Source organism: Channa argus, chromosome 10 (genome assembly GCF_033026475.1).
Source record: "Channa argus isolate prfri chromosome 10, Channa argus male v1.0, whole genome shotgun sequence".
Taxonomy (NCBI): domain Eukaryota; kingdom Metazoa; phylum Chordata; class Actinopteri; order Anabantiformes; family Channidae; genus Channa; species Channa argus.
In genome coordinates this window covers 22,552,855-22,579,618 of record NC_090206.1, presented here as the reverse complement: position 1 = coordinate 22,579,618, position 26,764 = coordinate 22,552,855, and the positions used below count along the sequence as shown (strand labels likewise).

Genomic DNA, 26,764 nt, shown 5'->3' with positions numbered 1-26,764 from the left:
TTTTCTATGTACATACTTATTCACTAATATGATAACACACAGACCCCCTTCTCCCAACTCTTACGCACATTCTGCACCAACCCCACCCAAAAACCAGCAACTATTTGAAGTTACCTATGTACAGAAAAGGTGACATGACTTCATCAGCCCCTTTGACTCAAGCTCTGTGTATAGTAGGCAGTCATGGATGTAAAAACACACAAAAATATAATTACACAGAGATACTAGAACTAATGTGGGCACCTGTCACATCTGGTCAGATTTGACTTTGTTAAATAACACTGACCCAGGTGGCTTAATGGGTTGAGTTTAAGGCTAGAATGCAGAGGTCTCCCTATTCAAATCCCAGGCCACACACCAGGTGTTTCCATAAGCAAGACACTCAATGCTAGATCTTCAGGTGCCACCTGGGGCTTCCCACTGTGACCCCCAAGAAGAATGGAATAAATGCAGAGAATAAATTTCATTGTAACATGTATGTGCAACATGTATATGTGTTTAATATAACGTATTATGCATTTTGAATGTGCCGTTAGAAAGCAGCAGGAATGACACAGGTAGATCTACGTTAACCTTTTTTGTGTGTTAGTTGTCTCCAAATTGTTTGTGCTAAAACCAAATATGGAGCCAAAAGTACGACTACTGGGAGGATGGCGAAGAGCAGAGCAGAGTGTACAGAGCAACACAAAGTGGTATCAGAGTAGGGAGAGCTGGGCAGAATGGAGAGTACTTATTCTGGGTGTCACCTTAGTGCTAGCTTAAGTTGTACACTGTTAATATATGCTACAACATAAGTGCAAAAGTTTTATTTTGTCTTCGTTTGCAACATAGATGTTTTTTATGCCTCCACTGCTCTTGTTCTTCCTGAAAATTAAAAGCTCTTCAGTGGATACTTGCATCCCATTGGTTTGTCATAGACAAAACTAAGAAGCTGTGAAGCTGTGCTTATTCTTCCAAATGGCCTGAACAAAATACACGGAAGAAGTGGTGATACATTAGGGGATTGTAGTGATATTTTAAGCAAACTCTTGTCTTCGATTTTATCACAGATGTCAGCTGAGACCTCTAGCAAGGTGTTTTCAATTGTTTATTCATTCAGCCTATTTAAATAAAGAAAAGTCATCAACGTGCTGTGTGGTATCATTGTGTGCACCACACTGAACACAGACAAAACAAATAAAAGAAGAGAGTTGTCTGAGGAGATAGTGAAGAAATTGTCAACCATGGTCAAGGTAAAAGTTACAAGAAGTAGCTTTTACCAATCAACGTGATGTTCCTGTTACACTTTCTAATATTAAGTTTTGCTTCATTGGCATGGCCTCAAAAGGAAAATGTGCCCATGACTCAACAGGAGGAAGGTTCAATGGGTAGTCAGGTATTGTAGAGAGAAACATGCTGCCCAATATCAGAGACCTCTGCCTCAGTCGCAGGTCATGGCTACTCCAATTCAATAATAACCCAAAACATTTGAAAGCACCCAAGAGCGGATGAGAAGAAATCCTAGAATTAAGTTTATTTGTACTGAAAACTAGTAAAATAATCTCAACCCACTGGCACATTTCGTTCATTTCTTTTGACAAAATAACATTTCAGATCTCGACAACAGACAAAATTACTTGCTAAAATGGAGATTTTTCCACCGTGATGTTTTCTTAATTCCCTTTTTGGACTCAAAGCCCTTGGCAGGCCAGCCAAAAAGTTAATTTCAGACTCTGCACACTGCACGCACACTTACACACATACATACCCTAGAGTAAGTGCATACTGTCAAGTCTTGAAAACAAGAGGGCGTATAGCTATTTAATGTCAGTACAATCCAGTCCAGTGCCGTAGCTCAGGGTTCATGGTACAAGGAACATGGAATCCCTTTAGCTTGGCTGCTTGGCGCTGACAAGGTATCTGGTCTCAGATTCATTTAGACAGTCAGCAGAAGAACACTAAGAGTCAGCTAGTCATCTGGATCAGGCTGTGGTGAAGGAGATATTCACTCTGGCTCACTGGGGGGATACTCTCCCGAAAGACAAAAGCAGATGAGCTCAGCTTTAGTACTTTCTACAGACCTCTGTGTCAGGTTTGGATTATCTCTCCTGCACAATTTGTGTTTCCTCTGCTTTTTTTGCTTTTGTATGGGCGCCACTCATACTGCAAACTAAACTATAAACTAACCTTTAACTGCCTTCAGAGTACTTGAGGGCATAAGGGACAATATTGCAAATGCCAGTAGATTTTGGGGTGTAGGAACTGACCAAAATGCTTGTAAGTAAATAGGGTAAATATAATTAGGGGGGCATTTTGTTATATAAATTACAAAATCAAGCAACACAGTTTAGTGTTTATTATTCTAATATGATATATAAAAATTATATTTATATAATATAATATAAAAATTATATAATATAAACGTTTTATCTTAAGGATAAATATTACGCAGTCTGAATATGTCCTAAATTTATGTTTTAAGGGTAATTATCACCATGTTTTTGCTTGAATATATCCCCTTTAGGCGGCTGTAGCTCAATTGGAAAGGCAGTTGACCATGGATCACAGGGTCAGCGTTTCGATCCCCACTGATCCCGGCTACATGTCGAAGTGTCCTTGGGCAAGACACTGAACCCCAAGTTGCTCCCAGTGGGTCAGGTGAGCACCTTGCATGGCAGCCACCATCATCGGTGTGTGAATGGGAATCATCATTGTAAAGTGCTTTGGATACAAGCGCTATATAAGCGACTATTTACCATTTACCCTTTACAAATTCAAAAAAGATTCACAGAGTACATTTACTTTCTCAGTTTGTAATGCATGTGATAAAGTGACTGTAGATGTTATTTATTATTTACTGTTACTTACTCTTTAAAGTTGACAGAATTCTAACTGAATCTGGTAGAAAAGGTGTTCGGTAAAAAATACAAACACTCCTTTATTACATAATTTTATAACAGTAAATAGAGACCTTCCTATGTTTGATGTTAAGACCACTGGGTATGTCGTACAGAGGGACAAAATGAAGGGGGGGGGGGAACAAGAGGAGGAAATGGATTTGATCTTTAACCAGTTAAACACAAAGTCAGGTCCATTACCATAGCTAGTGATCAATTATTCATGGTGTAAGAAGCTCAGAGGTCAGCTGTTACCTTTGTAAACATTGGCTTCCCGTGCTGGGTGACCATGGTGCACTGATCACAGTCCAAGGTGATGCAGGAGTTGTGGAAAGACTCCTTGGAGTGTTTGAGGATGTAGTGGAGCTCAGTGACCCCCCCCTCGAATACTGTGCTGAAGTAACGGGGGATCAGCGTCCGGCCGATCGCTGCAGGGAGAGTAAAGAGAGGGCGAAATTGTAAGTTCAGAAGGAGAAAAATTGTGACATTATGTGGAGAGAATATAGTGGATAGGAAAGAAAATGGTGACAGCATAAATTACTGTCAGTAATATAGGAAGAGATTACCGTTTCTAACTAGTTCTAATTATTTTCCAGATCTAGGGCGACCACTATACCCTGATTACTACTTTATATTTGTAGTGCAACTACTGTTACTGCTGTGATTTATTGCTGGGCTTGACATTCTTAGCCAATAATGCTGCCACGATATCTGACCTTCTGTACAGATGCCAAAAATTAAATGTTTATTGTTTTCCTGCCTAGAGGTGGATGAGTACAACAATGTCACCATCGTGTCTATGTGTTATTGCAGCCAGGGGGTGATAAGCCTGGCTCAACATAAAAACTAGGAACTGGGCAAATAGAAAAGTGCATTAACAGAATTCCAAAAATGTTCATGCAATTGAAGACGATGAACATGTTCTTCTAAAAAACACCCTCACAATTTAATAAAAGCCCACATCTCAAATCCAAATACCGTTTAAACACAAGCAGCCCTACAAGAACTCTGTTTTAACAAGAACATTATTAGTTAAATAACTATCTAAAAGATTTTTTTTAAAAGGCCTACAATTTTGAGCATCAAAGGTAAGTGAATGCTTAACGGTAATGGCTCCTACTAATACTAGTACAACTGTTAGTACTACAAGTAAGGGCTGTGACACATCAAGTCGACAGTCAGCTGTGAGCGACTGTCTTTTGCTCTGGTTTTTGCAGTGGGTCCTGTACTATTGACACTACTCGAACCCTAGTTGGCGGCTTTTCAGCCAATTCAGTATGTACATGCTAGGTGGCCAATGGCTGTAGTCTTGCAATGTGTTTACATTTACATTTACATTTAGTCATTTAGTAGACGCTTTTATCCAAAGCGACTTACAAGTGAGGTACAAGGCAGCAAGAATCTAAGTCAAGGAGAAAACATCAAAGCAAAGTCCTATCAGAAAAGTGTTTATAGTTCACGAGATGAAAAAGCAGAAAGGATTTTTTTTTAAGAGATTTAAGTGCATAGGTGTGTGTTCAATTGATTAAATGTTTTGGAGAAAAGAAGATACATTCTACTGACCCTTGACCATTTTACTATAATAGAAAACTGTTCTAAGAACAGAGGAAAGATCAAGTCAGCTGTCTACTGAATTGACTTGCATTGTTTGTTGTATTACTAAAAATACTCAATACTAAAAAGTCTTAGCTTTTATCTTTTTGAACTTTTTTTGGTAAATCCTTTAAGAGTATAGAAAATGCCCAAAATTTTAAGGAAAAAAACGGATCGTGTATTCATTCAACAGCATAAATACAAGCTTTTCTTTTCTGGCACTGCACAGCTGGGGATGGGAGAGGGCTGTTGGGGGTTCGGTGTCTTGCTCAGAGACACTTTGACATATAGCCGGGAGCGGGAATTCAACCACTGACCCTGTGACCTAACAACAGTTTTTAAATGACACTGAACAATAATTAAACAACAATAGTCCCGAACAAATCATAAACCATATTCTTAGCAGTGATTTAAAAATCTGAATAAGCTTACTGCCGATCATACTGTATGCTATAGCATCACAGCCATCTTGCTGACTGTTTTCAATTTATGAATCGAGATTGGCAACACAACAGGTACATTATAGATTTACAGAAAATATTGGATTGCCCTGAGACAGTGAGAAAACTGGGCAGCCTTTAAGAAATATTTTATTCTTCAACTGAGTCAGGTTTTTCCATGCAACAAGTGTCAAATAAATCTTCCAGTGCAGTGAGGGTATATTCAACTCTTTCCAAAACATTTGAAGATGAAACATTTTCTTGAAACAACTGACAATATCATGACTGTGGGCTTCTCAATACACTTCTCCCAAGATATGACAATTCATATAATGGACTCACTTTTGAATATTCCTTATACACTATGTGAGTGAAACTGCAAAGGGAGGGGGATTTTCACATATTTTTCAGAATAATTTGATTTCACGACTGAGTTTAGTCTTAAACTGAATTATTAAGATGGACAAGTTCTGCAGTGCAAACTTTTTGGAGAAGCCTAAAGAGACAATGAACAGGCTGCATGATGAAAACTGGGGGAGGAGTCAGAGAGGGAGAAAGTGTCTTCAGCGTTTTAAAGCCCTCAGGCTTCGTCTGGTTTCTATCTCCTCTGTGTTAGCTGGCTGCAAGGAGAAGAATGGTTGATAGAGAAAAAGAGGCTTACATTTTCCATTACATTATGAATGCACTGCGATTGCATGCAAGATACAGATTCCTGAATACTTGGATGTATTTTACAGTTTGACATCATGTCCTGAACTGACTTTCCTTCTCAGCTTTTAATTTTTGATTATGAAAACACTATATTTTGTTAGGAGCTTTCTCTTAGTTAATTTGGTCAATACAAAAAATAATATCTTACATTAGCTTCCCCATCAGAAGGTTTTAAATTCATCAATTATAAAAACACTTTCGTTAATAGCAACAAAATCACACCTACAGTACACTTTGCATAGCCGCTCATCAGCTTTCAGGTTCTTCTGTCTCTACCTCTGCATCAGATGAAATTCAAGTCTACCTTCCCCCTAAGAACAAGAACACTGCTACAGGTCTTCGACACACCAGACTAAAGTGTGATAAAAAACAATTTAATGAGGTTGTATGATGCTATCAAAAGTCAACTAGAGATGCTAGCTGAATGGGTTTTCTATAAGCATACTCCAATATAAAATGCCCCAAATGTCTATGCAGTTATTTAGTTTATTCTAAAATTGTATTTATTTTTCACCTGCTATAAGACAATTAGGACTAGAGGTACTTAATATATTTATTTGCTACTACTAATAATAATAATCTATAGAACATTTTCTTTAGTGACTGCATATTCACCTGGCCTTTTAAAAGTGAAAAAATAAATAATACTAGTATAATAGTCCAATGACTTCAATTATTTAACATACTTGATTAAAAAACAAATACATTGGAACAAGTTAATTTTAGGGTATCTAGGTAAAACATTACCAAAAATTATTAAACCATTAACCTGATTATTTGTAAATAAATGAATCTCTTAATCAGCTAATTATTTCAGCTCTAAAGAAAGGCATGATTATAATTAGTTATTTATTCTAGTGATATCTTGTGGTGTGTGGGCAAAGTTTTAATCGGCGGTTGGGAAAAAAATATGTGAGTTGAAAAGGGAAACTGAAATGTTAATGTAGAATATATAAAACAGACTGTCTTCTATGCACAACTCAATATGAAGATGAGGAAATCTCACAGAGCACCAACTGACAACAGCTGCGTCAAACAGCTTTCACTTGGGACAAAACTTTCAGACTTCTAGTAACAACAGATCTCAATATTGCAGTTTCCAACAAAACTAAATCTGCAGTACAACTTATGCCGTCTCCAACAGCACATCTTAGCAAAACATTCCTCCTTAAAGAGCTTGTTTTTTCAAGCCTTTATTTTTTTAGCTATATGGTTTCTGCTGAAGACAGATACCAATTTTCAGCTCCGCCCTGTGTCACATTTGTGCACACATTCATGCCTTAGAGCTGCAGTGCAACTACAGGCTTCATCCAAACATCACTGGGCAGTTCCACTTGAGCAACTTGACTTGCTGAAGGGCAGAACCAGAAGTTACTGGAGGAGAAAGTGCTACTCATTCACTGAAATGCACATGGGATCTGAACCAGCAACTGTGTATTTCTAAACTCACATTTTTACCATTTGCTGTAACATTTTAACCTTAACACATGTACCAACTTGTGGCCATTTATTAAGACAAACAACTATGTCCTATATGCTTATAAAGTGTATACAAGTTAAACTGATTACTGTTTCAGTGGAAATTCAAGACACAGACAGGTGAGACAATACATGCTGTACCACTGTTCCAAATTTGAATAACGGATCAGAGAATTAAAAAAATATTATAGCTGTTAAAACATGCCCAACAGTTTACTATGAGACCGGATTTTACAACACAGCATCTTTTTTGACCAACACAATGTAAACTCCAACACCTTGCTGTTCCATTTCATTCAGGCAAATTTGAGCCAGATTCAAGTTTTTGGCTGGACAATTCAGCAGTTTTTTTTTGTTTGTTTGTTTGTTTGTTTGTTTTTTATGGAGCTTTTTGCATTGGCATCCTGCTACATCATCGAAATGGCTTCATTCAGATTAATGATGGGGCTGCGTTGTTTTATGCAGGGCTGAATCAGGGTCTGAATGCTGCCTATAAATGATTCCCTACCAGGGGCAGTTGTTCCCATGGGAGTAGTCTACAGTTACCAGGGGGCATGTGGAAAAGGTGTAGAGTAGTCTGACTAATTTGAACAAATGACTATGATTTGGTTTACAAAAATTCATCCACGTATGTTCAAGAGGATGACAATGAGTCAGGCTCATCTTTAGTGAATGTACTGTAATAATACATAAACTACCAGTTTAAATACGCTGCCCCACAGTAACACTAGTCATTTCTAAGACCTTTTAACCACTGCAGTTGAGGCGGCAAATATGTGAATATATGATAACATGTAAGCATGTAAGCACAGCTTAAAGTAATAGATTAGTGACTAAAATGTCCAGTCACTGCCACTTAAAGTTGACTAAATATACTGAAAAAAGACCATGTATAAATTGCAACAATTCTAAGTATGCTGTCTTTTTTTAAAAGTCAAATGATTAACAATATCCATATGCACTCTGTACTTCACCATAAATATGCACTTTTTCTCCAATTTGTTTTCTATTTACCATGGTCGGTCCAACTGGGAATCAACCCTCTAATCCCTACAAGTGTTAGTGACCTGGCGTATGCACTGAGCTACATCGGACTGTTAACTACCAACAAAAACAAAAAAAACACAAATCCTGACTTTGGGATTATAAAGGCGAGCATGTTGGGATTTCCTTTAGCCTCTCATTCTTAGACTAGTGGAACATGTCTCTCTGTTGCTCTGCATTTTTCTGCCCCTCAAATCTCCATCATTAGAACGTTGTTGGAAAAAAAGGGGGACAGCCACATTATCCAGCAGCACATGGCTTCTGATTTCAAGCAGAAATAATCCATCTTAGAGTCAACACTTTGTTGGCTAGAATTATGCTCTTTCGCCCCTTCCCCCAGGGTGGGTGGGTGGTCAGGAGGAGAGTAGTGAAGCCTGGGAATAAAACTTCATTTAGAAGTGAAATGTCCCAAAAGACAGAGGCTTGAGAGGCTCTTGGGGTCAGACCTAAATGGGAGAGTCTCAAATGAGAGAGCGGGCGACAAAGAAGGAGATGAGGATGATGTTGCTGGTCGGGTGTGGGGGATGCAGAAAGGGAGGAGGGCGGAGGGTGTACCCGTGACTGGCATGTTTTTCAAATTCGATAAAGTCAGACATGACTAAATAACACATAAAATGTTTGGCATCGTGAGCAATGGCTGAGGGAGGAAGGAGGAGGGAGGGTGAGCTGCAGGGTCCGCTCGGCGTGGATGACTGTGTAAATGATGCTCTCTCTCTCTCTCTCTTCCCCGCTCTCTCTCAGCAGCACTGCACTGTCTCTCTCTCTCCTCCTATCTCGGTTCCCTCCCTCGCTCAGTCTCCACCACGGTTGAAAAACAAAGTACGTCTAGGAGTGGAGCTGACTGCTAATGCGGAGGAGCTCTGAGGAGATGAGGGTGGAGGGAGGGTAGAGGGGGAGGACAAGGAGGTGTGGGGGTGGAGGGATTGGGACAGAAAAAAAAATGAGCAAGGCATGAAAGAGAGACGGAAGAAACTAGAAGGAAAGATAAAAACTAAGGGCTTGTCAATGAGGAAAAGAAGACTCACTAAAGGGTATGGGAGACATCGAGAGGGTGAGACGGCAAAAGAGAGAGAAAGAAAGGAAAATCTCAGGTGATATGCAGGTCTGCTTCTTGCCCACCTCACCAATCCATGCAGGGGGTTTGGCTGCATCTTCTCAACCAAAACTGTTCTAATAAAACCCAGTGTGTGTAGCCCGGGGTGACAGAGTGATAGATAAGCATGTAATGGTAGCCATGCTAGCAAGTCTTGGATAATTTTAAGCACACTAGCCTTGTGTGTCTTTTCAGATAGTTTCTGGGCTGAGCTCTAAATATCTTCCAAGGCTACCATTCTCCATATTTGTATTGGAAGCTCACTAGCATCCTGATAGTTCTAGATCTTTAAAAGTGTCAATTCTTTCATTATACAGCATCAAATGGGATCTGATATGGGTTCTGTGGATTCAATATTGAGAAAAACTTTTAAAAAAGAACAAAAAAAGTAGTTTATAGAAAGCTATTATGTAGTGGAAAATAAACTATTCTGCAAATCCATAAAATCTAAACTAAAACGAACATGTTAATTGTGCTTTTGTATTGTTCTCCATCCTATCATGTTCAGATATTAACTAGAACCAAAGTCTCTGATTTAGCTGACCTTACATCATGGGTCAGGGAATTCAGCTTTCATTCCGCATTAATGTCTTCCATAATTATCACTTTTTATTTCAAATATATTAAATACCATACGTGTGCGTTACTATGAGTACAGACATAGCACAGGTGACAAATGTTTCAGTTAGTGCTGCAACAAAAAAAAAGGCACAATAATTTCTTAAGACCAAGCAAATAATTCATTTGTTCTGACAAAGGCTAAAATGCTAAATTTTATTTAACTTTTGACTAACTAATTTTTATTTGTCAACAAGACATGCCGTTTCTCTGTATAATTGTAAATTGTGTTTCTTTAGTTTTTCTTTTTCTATTTCTTGTTGTTTTTGATTTTTGATGACATCACCTTGAATTTTTAGATGTTTTAATGGGAACATTTGACAAAAAAGGTACAAATATAACCTAACCTATATATATATATAAAACCTATAACCTACACTGAAAATAATTAGTAGCTACAGGCCTACAAGATTCCAAGTTAATAATTTTATATTGCCTGCTTTATACCCAAACCAGTCTTAAAACTAATTCCAAGATGCCAAATCTACATAGAAGCACATTAACACAAAATACAACAAAAAATGTGGTTAAGAAGGACAGAGCTCAAAATCAAAGTATGTACAGGGAAATCTCCACAGTAATCCAGCACTGTGCCAAAGAGTTGCCACCCTTAAGTTGAAAACACAATTATTTATTTTTTAATAGGCAGATTTCACACTCACCAGCAGAGCGCAAGCCAAAGAAACTTCAGACAAATAACTGAGGGGAAAGAGCTTGCATGGAGCCCAGATGACATGAATTTTTTTTTAATGATCTTATTTTATCTTCCTCCTCTTCACCTCACTCCACTTCTGTCCTCCTCCTTTCGCTCTCACTTTTTCTTCTTCATGTGTTTTCTTTTCGCTGCATCCTGCTGATTGGCCCGTCTTCAGTCATGGGGCACTCCAGAGATACAGATTAGCTGGCACTTGTTTGGGCACAACAAGCAGCATATGCCTCTCAAGTAATGTGTACCCAAACATGCAATTTACAAATAATTAACGCGGTGTTAATTAGTCACATTAATTCATGCCACTTTGTTGGGATTGTTTCCCCCTGTCGGTCCCCAGGACTCCTGCCAGCAACGTCAGCCAGCGAGACAGCAAGAACAATTTTTTTGCTCCGAAGCGAGAGCGGGGCGTCAGAAGAAAGGCCACAGGCTGGCATACGCTGGCATGCACGCACGCACACACACAGAGTTCATACATGCACCTAGATTTAACCACATATGCAGATTAATTTTCCCTTTATAGACGTGTACAAACCCACACCCTGAACCAACAATCACTGTGCGTGAGAGGTGTGTGTTTGTGTACATGTTTGTGATAAATAAACCCAGAGTAAATAATTCACATAAATCAAAAGAATGGTGCTATTGTATTATTGTTCTTGCTGTTAACACGTCCAATGAAAAGACTAGAAACAATGCATTAGTACATTTGTCAATTCTTTGACTTTCTGACTCTGGCACTAAGCCCCAAGTCTTTTCCTTACTAGTAAAGATTAAATCTTTGATTTCCTAAAACAGCTGGGCACTTGAGTTTTTAGCAAACACTCTCTACTAACACTGGACTAAATAGTGCACCTGTTGGGGACTATTTTCATTGGTGGAGTAATACACGTTTGAAGCTCTAAAGTCCAGCAACATGATAGTGAATGTGGGTTCGAGTCTAACCTACAGTGGCCACGTTCATTGTAACGGGGTATCACCCAGTGCAATAGTTTGTCTCGTTAATGTGTTTGAAGTTCTTGGACAACAATAGAGCTCCATATCTCAGATATTTTGCTTTGAGTAAAAACTAAATAAACAATAGAAGCCACAATTATTAACTATTTAAACATTTAAACATAAACAACCATACAGTACATGAAGTCTATGACTAATTTAAAGTCACAATATGCAATTTTGACTAGCGGCACCATGAGACTTGAAATCTTTTCACTTCGCTCTCAACTCTGCTACACTATTTTGACAGCACCCTCCTACCATAACATAAGAGATTTCCACTGGAAAGACATTTGAAAAAGTTACACACTTTAGGATAGTTTCATTTACATTTGCCAAGTTGTGAGATTGCAAGATAATATTTATGCAGGATTTAAAAAGAAGCCACACATTTTGTGCAGTCCAGCAGTATATAGGGTATATAGCAGGGGTCTCCCACACGTAGCTCACCAATGGGTTAATAAATCCTACATAAATTTTTACACATGATTAGTAAAATTTGAGTGGTCACTCTGCAAAACAACTCACATGTATACTCAATGTCTCCCACCCCCTTCTTACACAAAAAGGATTATTTGACAATTAGTTGTCAATCAAACAGCTAGGGACGGTTAAGAATCTCTGACCTGTTGATGGTTTACTTGTCTGTTCTTCTTCCAAACAAATTTCTAGTGTCATTTATTAAGTAAGGCTGGGCCTCAGAATCAGGGAATGTGTGATCAGAACCAGCTACACAGACAAAGTCGAGTGTGCCAGGTCAGGAGATCAAACATGAATTAACCCTAGAATAGTCTACAGACCAGTTCTATAACAGGCAAGAGTTTCTTTATATACCAAGACATCATAATAACATATAACTTGCGTAATGTGGAACACACAGGAAAATCTAAAAAAAAAAAATAATATACTATAATAATAACTGCTAAAATATTAAAATATTAGCAACAATAAAAATTAATAAACACTAAATAATCTACATTTTACACAGTACAGTATGCACACGTGCATTGGCTTGTAAATGTAGACTGTTTATGTACATTTTTGTGTGACTCTTGGTGTGAGCTTGTGTTTGTTGATATTGTACACTGTGCATGTCTAAGTGATGCTGCCAGTAATACATACATGTAAGCTGACATCTATGGAAAGCAGCAGAGCTATACACACTGAGTTGGCTCAGTCTCTGCTGTCCATTACCACAGTAACACACAGCATATGCTGTATGTAAAATAACGATGCACCTAGGGAGTACAAAGGCAGCTACAGAAACAACTACATGTATGCTAAAAAAAAACAATTAAAAAAACGGAACAAGACATTGTAGCTCCTGAATGAACAGAATATCTATCTTTTTATTTACAGGTAATAATTCAAGATTTGAAAGTGTTAAACTTACAAAAATATCATTGAAAAGAAAGATTTTATTTGGTTTTTATAAAATGATTTGTAAATATCTAATCATATATGTTATAAATATACAGCAATGAAATGCTTTCTCACCCAAGAAATCAGAACGAAACAGAACAATTAAAAGTAATTATTAATCGCAAATATTTTGTCAAGTACACTTTAAACCAACAGTTAAAGCTTTATGTATTAGACAGGAAAGAGCTAATAACAATCCCTTTTTTTTTTTATGAAGGTGGGTGAAAATTGTTATAACTATAAAAGAGCAACTGTCAGAAAATGCTCCACATGGCAGCATACACAAGGAGATTTCTACTCTAAAAAAGGTCATCACCTGGAAGTCATTACTTAAAAATTCATCATTCAATATCTGCAAAATATAGACAATCCACTATGCTGAATTGTAATCATTTTGTGAGCCACAGATTAAAACTATTTCTATCCTTTGAAAAGTGCCATCATTTGTGTGTAATGTTTTGCTATCAATCATTTTTGCATGAAAAGATGTCATTGTTTTTTTGTTAATGGCATTATCTCAATTTGGAAAGAGACTAGTCAAACACCATCCACCCAGACTTGAAACACCATCCACCCAGACTTGTCAGCGATGTTCGTCCAACCTGTCCAGCTAGTTGATGATTAAACAGTATACTGGTGGACCACATCTCACAGAACGAAGCCAAATTAAAAAGCGAGGGGGGAAAAAAAGGAAGAGGCGAGAAAGTCAGGAGATACTCAGTGGGCGATTATGCAGCAAATGCAGCTCACCGCAGTGCAGAAAAGGATGGCAAACGAAAAGAGGGAGAGGAGATATTGTGGATAACCCATAAAGTCTGCATGCTCCAAATATTTATCAGGCAATCACAAGCTTTTTTCAGTGGATAAGTGGAGTTCAATTGGTGGAGCAAGACACTTATAAGGTTAGGTGTTCAATTCCCTTTGTGAGTCAGGCGAAAAAAAGAGGACACTAACACCTACAAGTTGGAAGTTTCTGTTGTCTGCATCACTTTATGTAAAAATCAGGACACTAAATCTTAAGAGACTAGGGCAGTAGTTCTGTATCATACACTAATAAATATGATTTCTTTACTCATTTTTAGGTATGAAACTACATCAGCGGCAGAGAGAGGAGCTGATTAGTTCACTGTAGGTGCAAGTTTAACAAAACAAGATGCAAAATCTTTAAACGGGTTTGTTCATATATTTGATATGACGATATGAGGCCAGATCAGAGCACTCAGGACAGGTTTGCAGTTTTTAATCAAATTATAACAAAATAAGATGCACTATTATTCAATAAGCTATACAAAATTATATAGGGATTAAAAGCTCTATCTTGAACTAACTGTACTGTTAGAAGCTCTTTTTTCTTCTTCCTATTTCTTCATTTTTAAGTAAAAAATTAAATGCAGGGGTTTTTAAATGAGTCATCTTCTGCTGTCTGGTGATGTCCTGAGTATTTCAGATTAAATCTACAAATACACAAACAGCTGGTTAAGGGTTACTTTTAATCATTTATTCAGTTTAATTAATTTAGTTAACTTTGTCTGTGCGGGTTCCAAGCTGTCCAAGCATAATTTACCTGAGACAACAAGAGATGAACTAAAAACCTAGGAAGCAGAAAACAGAGCAGTTCTTTCCCTGTATGTGATCGACTTCCACTAGAAGTTTTGAAAGATTGGAACAGAAAACACAGAAAAACACTTGTTGCACTTGTGATAATGAGCACTGTCAGACCACACATTTGAATGTTTAGTTCTCTCCACCAAGCACCAGTGAAGACTTCCAAAAACTGGACAGTTCCACCAACTGTCACAGATTTCTAGTTAAGAAGGGGGAGACACCTGCTTATACACTTAAGTGTGTTGACTGCAGGCAACACACTTAACAACTAAAAGTTTTGGAGATAGACACACCCACAAATCCTGTGAGTTTGGGAATACTCATGAGTTGTTGCACCAAAACAAATATCACTGCAATAGGATAATAGGAACCTTTCACTTTTAAACAACAGTGCAATTTGCGCAAACAAAAGTACTAAAGACCAAAAAAAGAGCGACATCCTCAACATTAATGTGGTGGCGGCTGTAGCTCAGCTGGTAAGGCAGTCGTCCACGGACCACAGGGTCAGTGGTTCGTCCCCCAGTCCCGGCTATATGTCGAACTGTCTCTGGGCAAGACACTGAACCCCCAACAGCCCATACCCATCCCCAGCAGTGCAGTACCGGTCCAAGCCTGGTAGAAATTGGGGAGGGTTGCATCAGGAAGGGCATCTGGCTTAAAAAAAACTGTGCCAAATCAACATGTGGACAATGATCTGCTGTGGCGACACTGAACTCATGGAATAAGCCGAAAGGATAAAAAATAAATAAAAATCCTGAACATAAGTGTGAGGGTTGTTGTATATACTTTGGTAGAATGACTGTTACAGACTGGATCTTCTAGACTAAAGACTAGAATCTTTACACACCATACTTACACACTCAGCTGGCTGTCAGCACAGACTGAGCCATATTGGCACTGACCAGGACCAACAGTCCAACCAGTCATCATGACCAAATCAAATTAATTATCTGCTTCATAATCGATAAGTGTGTGCCCACCCTATTTACTTTTAAACAATTCTGTATTATACTGACAGTGTTTCTTATTTTGTCCACGTCATTTACACTATTACAGGCTAAAAAACCAAAAGATCTCAGTACAACAATGGCAATATATTTATAAATGCATCCAAAAAGATAATTATACTTAATATCAAAATCCTGTGTATTTTCTTTTTTTATAAATTCAAAGTCTCTTGTCAATTTTATTTTCATAACATAAAAATCTGTTGTTGTGTTCTGATGTGGGGATGCATAACATTCTGAAATTACGTCAGATCACATCACATCATGTAAAATGAACAGCAAACATAAGCAGACATTCAGCATCAAAGGCTCAAAATAATGTGGAGACTAGTGGACAGTTGGAAGCATATGTTTTCCCAGTGGACTATTTTGATATTTAACACTTCTGCTCTGCATATCTTCATTTTCAGACATTCAGCTCTCTCCCAAGTGACTTCATTCCCAAGTGGTTAAAATGACTGAGCAGGAATTTACTGTCTGGAGGATAATCTGAGACTTTCCATTTACTGCGTGGTGTCTGTCAGGGCAGCTGGACGCCACCTTATAACCTATACATGAGGTGAGGATTAAGAAAACATACTTTAGGACCTCCATAAAGGAGTAGATCAACACAGTCAGATAGGTAATATTGATTTTTACCCTACCTGCAATGTGTGTACAAACCAGTGGTTGCTTAGACCTACAGTATATGGTGTAATCAATAAGCCAAGCTAAAAATAGTATTAAAATCGATTATTAACCCTCCATGCGAGTTACTGTTGATGGCTGTGAGAGAAGAGATGCATAGATGAAAAGGAGGTGGACATATTGATCTATAAGATTATTCAATGGTTGAGGAGAGCCTACAATACTTAGCAAACAAATGACTGTTTTTATCGATTGATATATCTTCCTAAATACACACCATGATCTACCATCATGGTCAACTGGGAGGCATATAAGATCAGTGGCAAATTGATTAAGTAATCTCAAGTTGAGCATTTGTTAAATGTCTGACAAACTACATTGTTGCAAAGTTGCAAAGTCCAGAATGTTTGCTGCAGGTATCCACAGTGGGACCACTACTCACATAAACTACTGTATAAAAACAGCTCAAGTTAAGTTGGTATCTTTAAAAGGTTACAGTTGTTTAGACAAAATCCCTGATCGTGTTTTACCGTTTAGTTTTATGTTCTCTATCCTGATAGTTGCATGTGTCCACCAATAATCCTACACATTACACTTTATTTGCTAAAGTCAAGACTGCTGAAGCATAATTTTTGCTTCAGCTAAACTTTAGAATTAATTTTTAGGACTGCGGACGACTTTTAAGATCCCTTCGCAGATAGTATGGTGTACAAATTATTATTGAAACTCTTTCAATTGAAAATATGTCATGTTTACTGTATATATAAAATCTGCACACATTGTTTTAAGATAGAGAATGAAATTATGTTTTAGGAACAAGACAACATACTGTGCAGTGGATTTATTGTCATAGTACAGTGAAGAATGGTTAAAAAAATCCAGCATATATTTTAAAGCAACACATACACATAGAGGAGTCTGTGCACACACGTGCACAAACTTACACAAACACAAACCACAATGTGGGAATCACTGCCCAGAACATTAAGTATTCATTAGTCATAAAACTTTCATTCAATCTCTCTCTCTTTCCTGTCATTTTGGGGGCCGCTACTTATTGTATTTTGTGAGGTTAACATGTCCCTCACTCTCCCTGCTATGGAAAACAATAATAATTTCATTATCAAATCCCTTTTGAAGAACTGTCTAAATGCACGACCAATAGCACATCATTAAGATACTGCAACATTAAAGACAGAGGAAACTACTGTTCACATAGTTCACAAATTACATATAAAAAGGTGCTGCACACCAAGGAGTGGCCCTCATCTAATACTGTGATGCTGAGCTTTAGAGATCCTCTGTTATCAAAGTTATGCTAACTCCAACAATGGTATTCAAACACACACACACACACACACACACACACACACACACACTCAACTATAATTATGAAAATTCTTCAAAAATGTGTATAAAATAAGATAAAAAATACAATATTATTTTAATTATCACTTTTCAACTGTGTATTGGTAATTTTTTTACATCATGAACACAATTTGACCAAGAACTACTAACTCACATACGATGGGGAAGTGAATATACACCGATCAGCCACAACATTAACATGTAAAGGTAGTTGAATTACACAAACTCACAAATAGAGTATTGACCTAAAAAAATTATCCATTACAAGTCTTTTACTAAAGTAAATGTACTAAGCAGATTATCTACATTTTACTTAAAGCGCAAAAGCAAAAGTACTTTACTAAAAACACGAATTTTAAACAATATTGATTGAAGTAAATATGGCAAAAAATGCACAGGAATAAATAAAAAATAATGGTCAAAGATCAATGTTGGTCCTGAGATATGCTGGTGACCGATCCATTGAGCATACTGCCTCCCGCCGAATGACAGCTAGAACAGACCTGATTTTAACCCCTTTATGTGCTGACATTTGGAACTTCTAATAGTACTTCAGCTTTTTATTAGTTTAATAATATTTTTATCGAACTATAAAATGCTTTTACATTAAAGCCACCATATTGTGGCAAATTGGTTACCTATATATCCAAAAATTTGGCTATACATCCCTCTTATAAAGCATGGTTTTGTTCTAGTGTCAGATATATCAGTTGCTTAGTATAGCCTCAATTTTTTTCTTTTTTGTTTGGCATTTCTGGTTGCAAACAATGAATTAAAATTTGTAAAAATTAAGACACAAAGCCAAATTGTGCCAAGCAAAATTAGTGCAGTCTAGAAGTCACAAAGACATTAGAGACAGAGTTAAATTGGATTTGGGCAGTTGTTTGTTCACTCTCAGAGCCGATTCATTCCAAAAATATCTAAAGTGTTATAATTGATTTTAGAAAAAGGCCAGTGTTGATTTTTATCTTCTCTTCAGGAAATTGTTTTTGCAACACTTGGGTTAAGGTTAGAAAAAGCTATAGTTATGGTTAACTGTTGAAAAGGTAAGCAATGTCCTGCCATGTGCTTCAGGTCAGTGTTGGATTCAGTCAAACAACCTTAACTAAATGTTTTGCTTGTCTTAAAAAAAATAAAAAAAATAAAATGATCAGATTTAGATGAGGATCAGACACATTACATTTAAAATGCTTTGTGACTTGTATGTCTAAGTCCATTAAAGAGTTTATTTTTCTGTTTATGAGAACCTAATTGAGGATGCTACTTGGCATATTTAGTCAAAATTCCCAAAGATAAAAAAAATAAAAACTTAAGAACACAGCAGCTTTGTGTTATTCAGTAACACACAACTGTCTCAATAGTTGTAGATATTCACATGCTGATTTGAGTCCTTTATCAGTAAAATCATGTGGCTTCTTTACTAAGAAATGCAACACAGCTACTACAAACAAGGTGGACCATTTGCTCCATGGTCTTACAATGAATACTAGTGCACCACTGGAAAAATTCATCACTCAAACGTCTTCTTTGTCTGGACAGTGTTGCCAAATGTGATGTGCATTATTATGTGATTTTAGAACCACAAAGTCCATCTGCCAAGATGAGATAAAATCGCTTTACAGTACATTTTCCAGGTTTTGTGAAGAAGAAATAATAAAACAGCAGCGATGAGACACAGTTTCAGCACTAGCTAAATACTGCTGGAAATTCACGATAGAAGAACATCAAGATAGGTACTGTATGCCTTTGTCTCGTTTTCTCAACATCTGCAGACCAGTTTCAGCTGACCAGACCTCTATCATTTGGACTTTCCCTGTTGAAATCTGGGAGGGAGAGGAAAAAGGAGATAAGAATGAAAGTGTAACAAGACAGAAGGAGAAACAGCAAAGCAGAAAGACAGAAAGCGAGAGAGAGACACATCTCCAGTCACCCTCATCCAACCTCAGGCCACGCGTGGATGGCGACTGTTTGGGCAGAGAGAGAATCAAGAGGGAAAAGTAAAAATAGGAGAGGGTTGAGGAGAGATTCGGAAGTGTTGGGGTTGGAGGGGGATATGTCCCCTCAAGGCCACCCCTCATCCCCTCTTCACCTCTATCCATAATTCAACAGGGGCTGCCCCCCCTAGCCGCATCGACCCCCAGGGCACAGCTCCGCAGGGAGGACACAACACGCAGAGGAAGAAGAGACAAAGACACCCCCACCATCCCCACACACATACACAAAATACTAGGGCAAATAGTGTAACAATGAAAAATGCCAGAGCTCAGTGGTGAGATGCATATTTTCTTCCATGAGATAAGTCAAAACTCTTCTAAAAGATAATAGTAAAACACAATGTTGAGTGTTCAACTAACTGCAAAAAGCTTGAACACAGTATCCTCATGGAGGGAATTAACAGCTCGCACAAACGAACACACATACACACACTGAGTGTGACTCAGACTCCTGGTGAGCCTGAATCAATGGTAATGAGTGTCGCTTTGCACTGTTTGGCCTCTGATAATCGAGCTCTGATCTAAAAGAAGCAGCGATACCTGCTAGGCTCTCAGCAGCTCACCTAGGGAGAGGGGTTAGAGTCAGAGGGGGATTGCAAAATCAAGGAGGCAAAATTCGCACCAGATAAATTTCAGTTTTATTGTAGAAATAGGTCAAATGCTTCAGATTGTGTTTTTATTCATTTTTAGCCTGTGGTATAATAATTAGAGGGATAATTTGTTTCTTAATGTTTTGATAAATATTCGAGAACTGAATCTAGGAGCAAATCATAGTTTGCAAGTTGTAAAGGTCTTTAAGGTTGGATCAAAACAGCCACTCATTGAGCTATTGAAGCTAAATCAGAAATGTTTACATAAAATAATATTAATACCATCTTGAAATAGTTATTAGTTGCCATTGGTCTTGAATTTTATTTTAAAACAAATTCACTCTATGCTCTAGAAGTTTGTTCACTCACAAGCTCAGTCACGCTGCTGGTCATTAAGAGCAATTTTAGTTCACCTGAATCACATCCAACAACAACTGCATAACAATAAAACCCATTATTACAGTATTTTTAGTTACAATATGGAATGTACTACCACTTCAAATACACTTGTACTGCAAAAACTGGTAATAACAATAAACGGTATAAAAATCTAAGAAAATTCTGCACCATTTACGGTCAAAACTATTGATACAAAAGAATGAGGTAACAAAATGGAAAAGCTGCATAATGTTACATCATATTAACTCTGTTAATTTCTCATCTGATTTGGAAAGTGTTACAGCTCTTGTGTGTGTGTGTGTGTGTGTGTAAAAATGTATTCTTGGGGGATAAAAAGAAAAACGCCAAATAAACATTTAATACCATAAGTAAAGTGATGCAGGCCCTTTCATAGACTATGGAGACTGATGGGTCTCCACCACACTGTATTATATATAAATATGGGTTTTTCCATGTGTCAATAACTCTGCACTGTGAATGTGTGTGTATTTGAAATTTGTGTGTTTTGTAAATATGCCAACAACTTCAAGAACAGGTGCACCCTGTTTCTGTGATTGTCTATGTGAGTAAGTATTTGTGCATGTTTGCAGAGGCATATGTGTGAGCTTACTAGCGCTCTTCCACAGCCTCCCTCTGTTTGTGTGCTGTGTATCAGCATGAGCTTACTCTCATTTTCACCGTGTGCATGTATACGAGCCTGTGCACATATGCCAGTGTTTTCCAGGTGGAATCCTTCCTATACTCTCCAGTGTATAGAAGAAATTCATTATTGATAAAACTTCTTCCGCTCTCTCGCTCTCTCTCTCTCTCTAAACCCATCTTGTTGACCTTTCTGGAGACTTCCACTGTTAAAAGCTCATGTTGCACTTTACTCTTCATTTTTTCATGAACTGCATGTTTGTCATCATGACTTCTAGCAAACATTCACAAATTCCGTTTCTGCAAAACAAATTGCAGCTGCGTACAGTAAAATACCTCATGGGGAAATGTTCCTGGATTTTTTTAAAATTGTAATTTCATGTTTATTTCAAAAATATGGATACTCTATCCAAGTAAAAGTAAACACTGTTTATTTTATTCTCTGACAGAAAACAGAACTTCTTATTCCACTACAGTTCTTATGTTCCACAAAATTTAGATTACACATTGAAAGTTACACATCAAGTACAAATGATATAAAATAAATTCTTGGTAGTCTAATCATCTTCCCTCTTTTGACCATGCACACATAACGTATATTTTTTAATTCAAGTGACAAAAAACAAGCAGTATAAGCTTGATCCTTATTTGCAAGGTAGTTCATATTCTATTTTCAACATTTTTCTATCAGTAACATACAAACTGCAGCTTTCATTTAACTGGCACGTAACACACAAACATATACACTCATTAAAGACGCGGGAAATGAGAAAAAAAGTGGGATTTAGAGACTGATGAAGGATGACAATCAAAAAATGGAGCGTAAAGTTTACATGAAAGAAGAAAATGTAAAAGAAGAAGAAGGAGGAAGCAAATGTAACAATGAGTTGCAGGATAAGCTTGCAGAGAAGGAAAAACGAAGATGAAAGTGAGAAAGGAATAGAGAACATGGAAAAAGGAAGGTAAATGGAAAGGAGAACACAAGGTGAAAAAAGATGGAGAAAATGTGTGGAAGAATAGGGAATAGAGGGATTGTCTATTGTCTCTCACACTGGAAGGGGAAGCTGGTTTTGTTTTTCTCCGGGGCACAGAGTGTTGAGAAACAGGAAGCCAGGGGACCTGCCCATCCTCATGGACAGCTGGTGCCCTCCGATAGCTGTTCCCCTCTTCCTGTTAGCTACATACAATAGTTCCCACCCTCATCCAGGCCACCTGGAAATCAACCCCACAACCACTTTCCATGTAGTCTGCACACAGCCATTCTCAGAAAAAGTGAAGTAAAACTAGGAGAACTAGTTAGAATAATATGAATAAAATAATTAAACACAGTATACAGTACAGCTTAGTACTGTTAAACACAGTACTCACCCTTTTATAGCAAAGTGCATTAATTATACAGTACTACATAATTATGCCTATAAAAACATTTAACCAACACATTAGGAAGCATACATGTACGTAAAACATCAACGCATATCCTGCAAAATAAAATTAATTTCCTATTATGTATTACATTTTTTACGAATTCATACTACCCTGTCATATTCAAGGTTTAGTTGACTAGTTGTATGTTTAACTGCTTACTTTTTTGGTAATAAGGAGCTAATTTTTTTTTTTTACATCTGACCTTACTGCACTTACTGTGAAGAAAAGTTGCAGCCATTTGTCAGTTATTGTTAAAATCAGTCCAGAAAACTTAACAGGACATCTTTTATGGTACATTATGGTCCCTTCAGCCAGCGGCTAAACGTCATAGCTCACTGGCTCACTGTCATCCACATAATTCCAATAACGAAAGGTCTTTTGGGATTTTATTGCTATAGAAACTAGGTCAAGTTCAAGTCTCTTCCAGATAAATGTAGAACTGAGAAAAATTCCTATATTGTTATTCCAGAAGTATTCTTCTTTTTCCAACACTTGAACAAATATGCCACCAAACGGTAATGCTACTACTTTAAAACAGCAATGTCTGTTCATTTCACGTTTATTTGTCTTCATATACTCTGTTGTCTGTAGTTTATTGAAAGCACTCACTAAACCATACAGACCTGGTGCAAGTGAAGTAATGACACAAGAAAACATTAATGTCACAATAATGTTTTAAGAAACAATCTGTTTTGTTTCATTAAAAATGAACCTCCTAATGTGCTTCACTTTCATGCCAGCAGACTTTTTGTGCAAGAGTAGGCGTCAATTATTTTAGATATTGAATACTGTTTTAGAACGAATGCGCTATGGTTCCTTGCAGCCTCAGAAGAACCACATTATGTCTTTACAAGGCCCAGCTCTTTCTTCTCTGGTCAAACCGTGCAACAAAACCACTGCTCATGTCTTGCTGTTGCTGTTTTTTCATCAGAATCAGATAAAATGTCCACTGTGCAAACACCCACAGATGCACAAACATACGATATGAAAAAAAAACTGTCAGGAGAATAGGCACAATCAAAACAGGATTCACATCAATTCATAAAGGTAAAAAAAAGAGAATGAAAAGTTTAGAGTTTAGATTCTTTATCACCCTTCATCTGTCTTAGTGAGCTCACAGCAATTCACAGTTTCTCTGTTACTTTGCCAATTTAGGCTAGAAAAGCTACATTACAACAGGGTGTAGAATAAAAACTGTTTTCCACTCAAACAGAGTCGGGGGTGGCATGGTTTTATATAATCTGTGTGCATAATGAAAAGTAAAAAAATTCATAATAAAATATTTAATATATTGTAAAACAAATTGAACAACATAATGAAATAAGTTAGGGATGATGAATGCACTTAAAACATACAAAATAGACTATTCTATTCAAAGTGTATGCTACTACAGTATAAAGTTCTAAGCTTATAATAACTATTTGATTTATTAAGATTTCTTAATAAAAGGGAGAAAAAACAAAGCAAAGCAGGATTTTAAACGACAGAAACATGTCTTTTTCCTTTTGTCTTGCCAAAACATTAATGAGACCTGCTAGGGGTCTGTCAGCTACATATAGACTAGGTGCTTACTGCCTGTTTTCATGGGGACCGAGCGAGTGTTTCTAATAATTATCGGTGCCTTTAAAAAGTGCTGCTTTGCTATATCGTACTCAGAAAGTGCCACGACACTGTACCTGATTGATTAATCCGTTTCTGCCAAAGAAACATGCTGAAATAAACATGTTGAAATTTCTTTTCTTTTTACTTGATATTGTAGCAACACCGTGTTCACCTCACTGGTGGCATCCAATTTGATTGGCTGCACCCACCACACACAGAGAGGGGAGAGGAGGGCAGTAGCAGAAAGGCAATGATAACAGGCTTATCGCCAGGTAAAAACAGAAATACTAAAACTGTTTCTGTTCTGATACTGATTACACAATGAACTGACCCAAGTGAATGTCCTAATTGATGTTCCAATTAGAAAGTGTAGAAAATAACACAAAAAAATAACATGCAATTAGACATTGCAATTGATTCACTTAACAATAATTTCACAGCACTACATTTCTACTTTTCTGAGTTTTAATGGTCAATTTAGCCAAAGTTGCAAGCCACAAGAACCAAAAACTAACAAACTGCTTTAGTTACAGTATGTGGAACAGTAATGACAAGTCAACTGACAGATGCAGCGGGACTGGTATACCAACACACATAAATGATGCACTTGCAGATGCTTTTACTATGCAGGTGGAGTGTGCGGTCTGCTTCATCACTGTGGAATGAGTGCATTAAGATACATTAAGATGGGCGACAGGAAATAGTTGAAATAGGACGATATGCTTTTAGTAAAAGATGTAAAAGTAAATAGTAAAAGATGCTGACTTGAGCCAGTTGACTGGGACTAGCTGTTTTATTCTATGTACTGCTGCTATGTACTGTCTTTAGTTATATTTGTTGAAAGGCCATGACATGAAATACATTTACCATCTCTAATCCAGATTAGATCTGTATATAATAAATATCGCTGATCTGACTTTTGATATCCTAGTGTGTTGTTTGTTTCTGTTGCTATGGGTTACAACTTTAAGGAAAAAGAAACAGGAAAAAACAACTTTTTAAATGTATATTTTAATGATTGAAACCAAAGCATTTTTGACTTATTTTAGATAGAGGTTTCTAAAAGTTGCATGTGAAAAAGTGATCAATAGCATTTAATTGGGTTTATAAAAAATCTACAATCCGTTCCCTGAGGAACAGCACAGATATTTCGAAAGAAAGCATTGTTTCAAGAGGGAGTGTTCACAATCTGAAGTGGGAGCATGGAGAAGACAGTAATGGTAAGAAAGTGAGATACAGTAAGAAAAAAATAAAATAAAAAATCTTTCCTCTGTGGACCTCTAGGTCAAAACCTACTGACAGAGAAAAAGACTTGTTTGTGTTACCACAGAGTGAAATAAGCACCTCAGACTGTCACACAGCCTCATCAAAACCTGTGTGCTGTGAGCTTCACAAACATGGTATTTACAGCTCAGCTGTCATTCAGAAACTGACTGTATCCAAGGCCAGGACAAAAAGTTGCATGAAACAGGGTTAGAGACACACAACAAGCAAAGTGAAAAGTCATTAACCTATTTATTTAAAAGCCTTATGAATATCTGGATGAAGTCAAACATTTCATATGGCTCTCTTTACAATTTTGAACTTTTTTAAAGTTTCAACTTGCATCTCTTACTACATAGGTTTTTTCCAAGAGGAAATAAAAAAATCACAAAAAATTGCAATTCAATTACTTTCCTATATTGTTCAGCCCTAATTACTACACACACTTGTAATTACAATAATCTGATAACAAATGAAGGAGTTTTGTAGCAATTTTGGATTGATACATTTGTTGGGTTTCCTTAACTGAGTAACCTATTGATTCATTTCACAGTTTTATTACTGTGAATTGCAATAAATGTTGATCATGGGAACTTGTGACAGGCATTTTAAAATGTTTCCCTCTCTTTGTAAAAAGATCTTAAAAATTCATTAACATTAGTTTTCTACATCCTTTTCAGTACACTCTTTATGACTCATTGTTTGCTTCTTTTAAGATGTCATTTTGTCCCATTCCAACTTTATCTCTCCATTATTCTCCTTTTGCCCAATCCAGCTAAATGGACTGAAGTTTGATTAGCACAGAGTCAACTGAAAGAAATATCATAAATACCACCAGTATAGTTTACAATAGATGGCAGTGTCGAACTATCCATGAGGAGAATGCACTATACTTCATTTTTTTCTCTCCACTCGTTCTCTTTCTCCGTCTGTCTCTCTTTGTGGCCAATCCAGCACTGTGGTTCCCAGGCTCAGCTCGACTGTCAATCAGCAGTAGCCTACATCTCAGCGCTGCAGCTGAGCCAGGGCCGCATCATCCCACCTGCCAATCACTGCTCTACACCTTCAATCCATCCAATCCATCTCTCTGTAAAGCAGCTTCACACAACCCCCCCCCCCCCCCCCCCCTTTCAAAACAACCACCTCCACAGAAGCAGATCCCCCTTTAACTCTCAGCCTAACACACAAATTCACTAAGACGTGTACAATTACACACCAACATTGCTCGTCGCTTGACTAGAGCAACACACACAATAAGATACAG

The 26,764-nt window shown here is 37.3% G+C and overlaps 1 protein-coding gene across 6 annotated transcripts in view; it reads right to left on the bottom strand.

Moving 5' to 3' along the window:
• The window catches only part of ldb2a (LIM domain binding 2a), an 89,823-nt gene that overhangs the window by 29,533 nt on the left and 33,526 nt on the right, over positions 1-26,764 (bottom strand). For all 6 annotated transcript variants that reach the window (XM_067518666.1, XM_067518668.1, XM_067518669.1 and 3 more), the window contains exon 3: positions 3,132-3,304. In XM_067518666.1, coding sequence (XP_067374767.1) covers positions 3,132-3,304 — 173 coding nt within the window. The remainder of the gene's footprint in view (positions 1-3,131; positions 3,305-26,764) is intronic.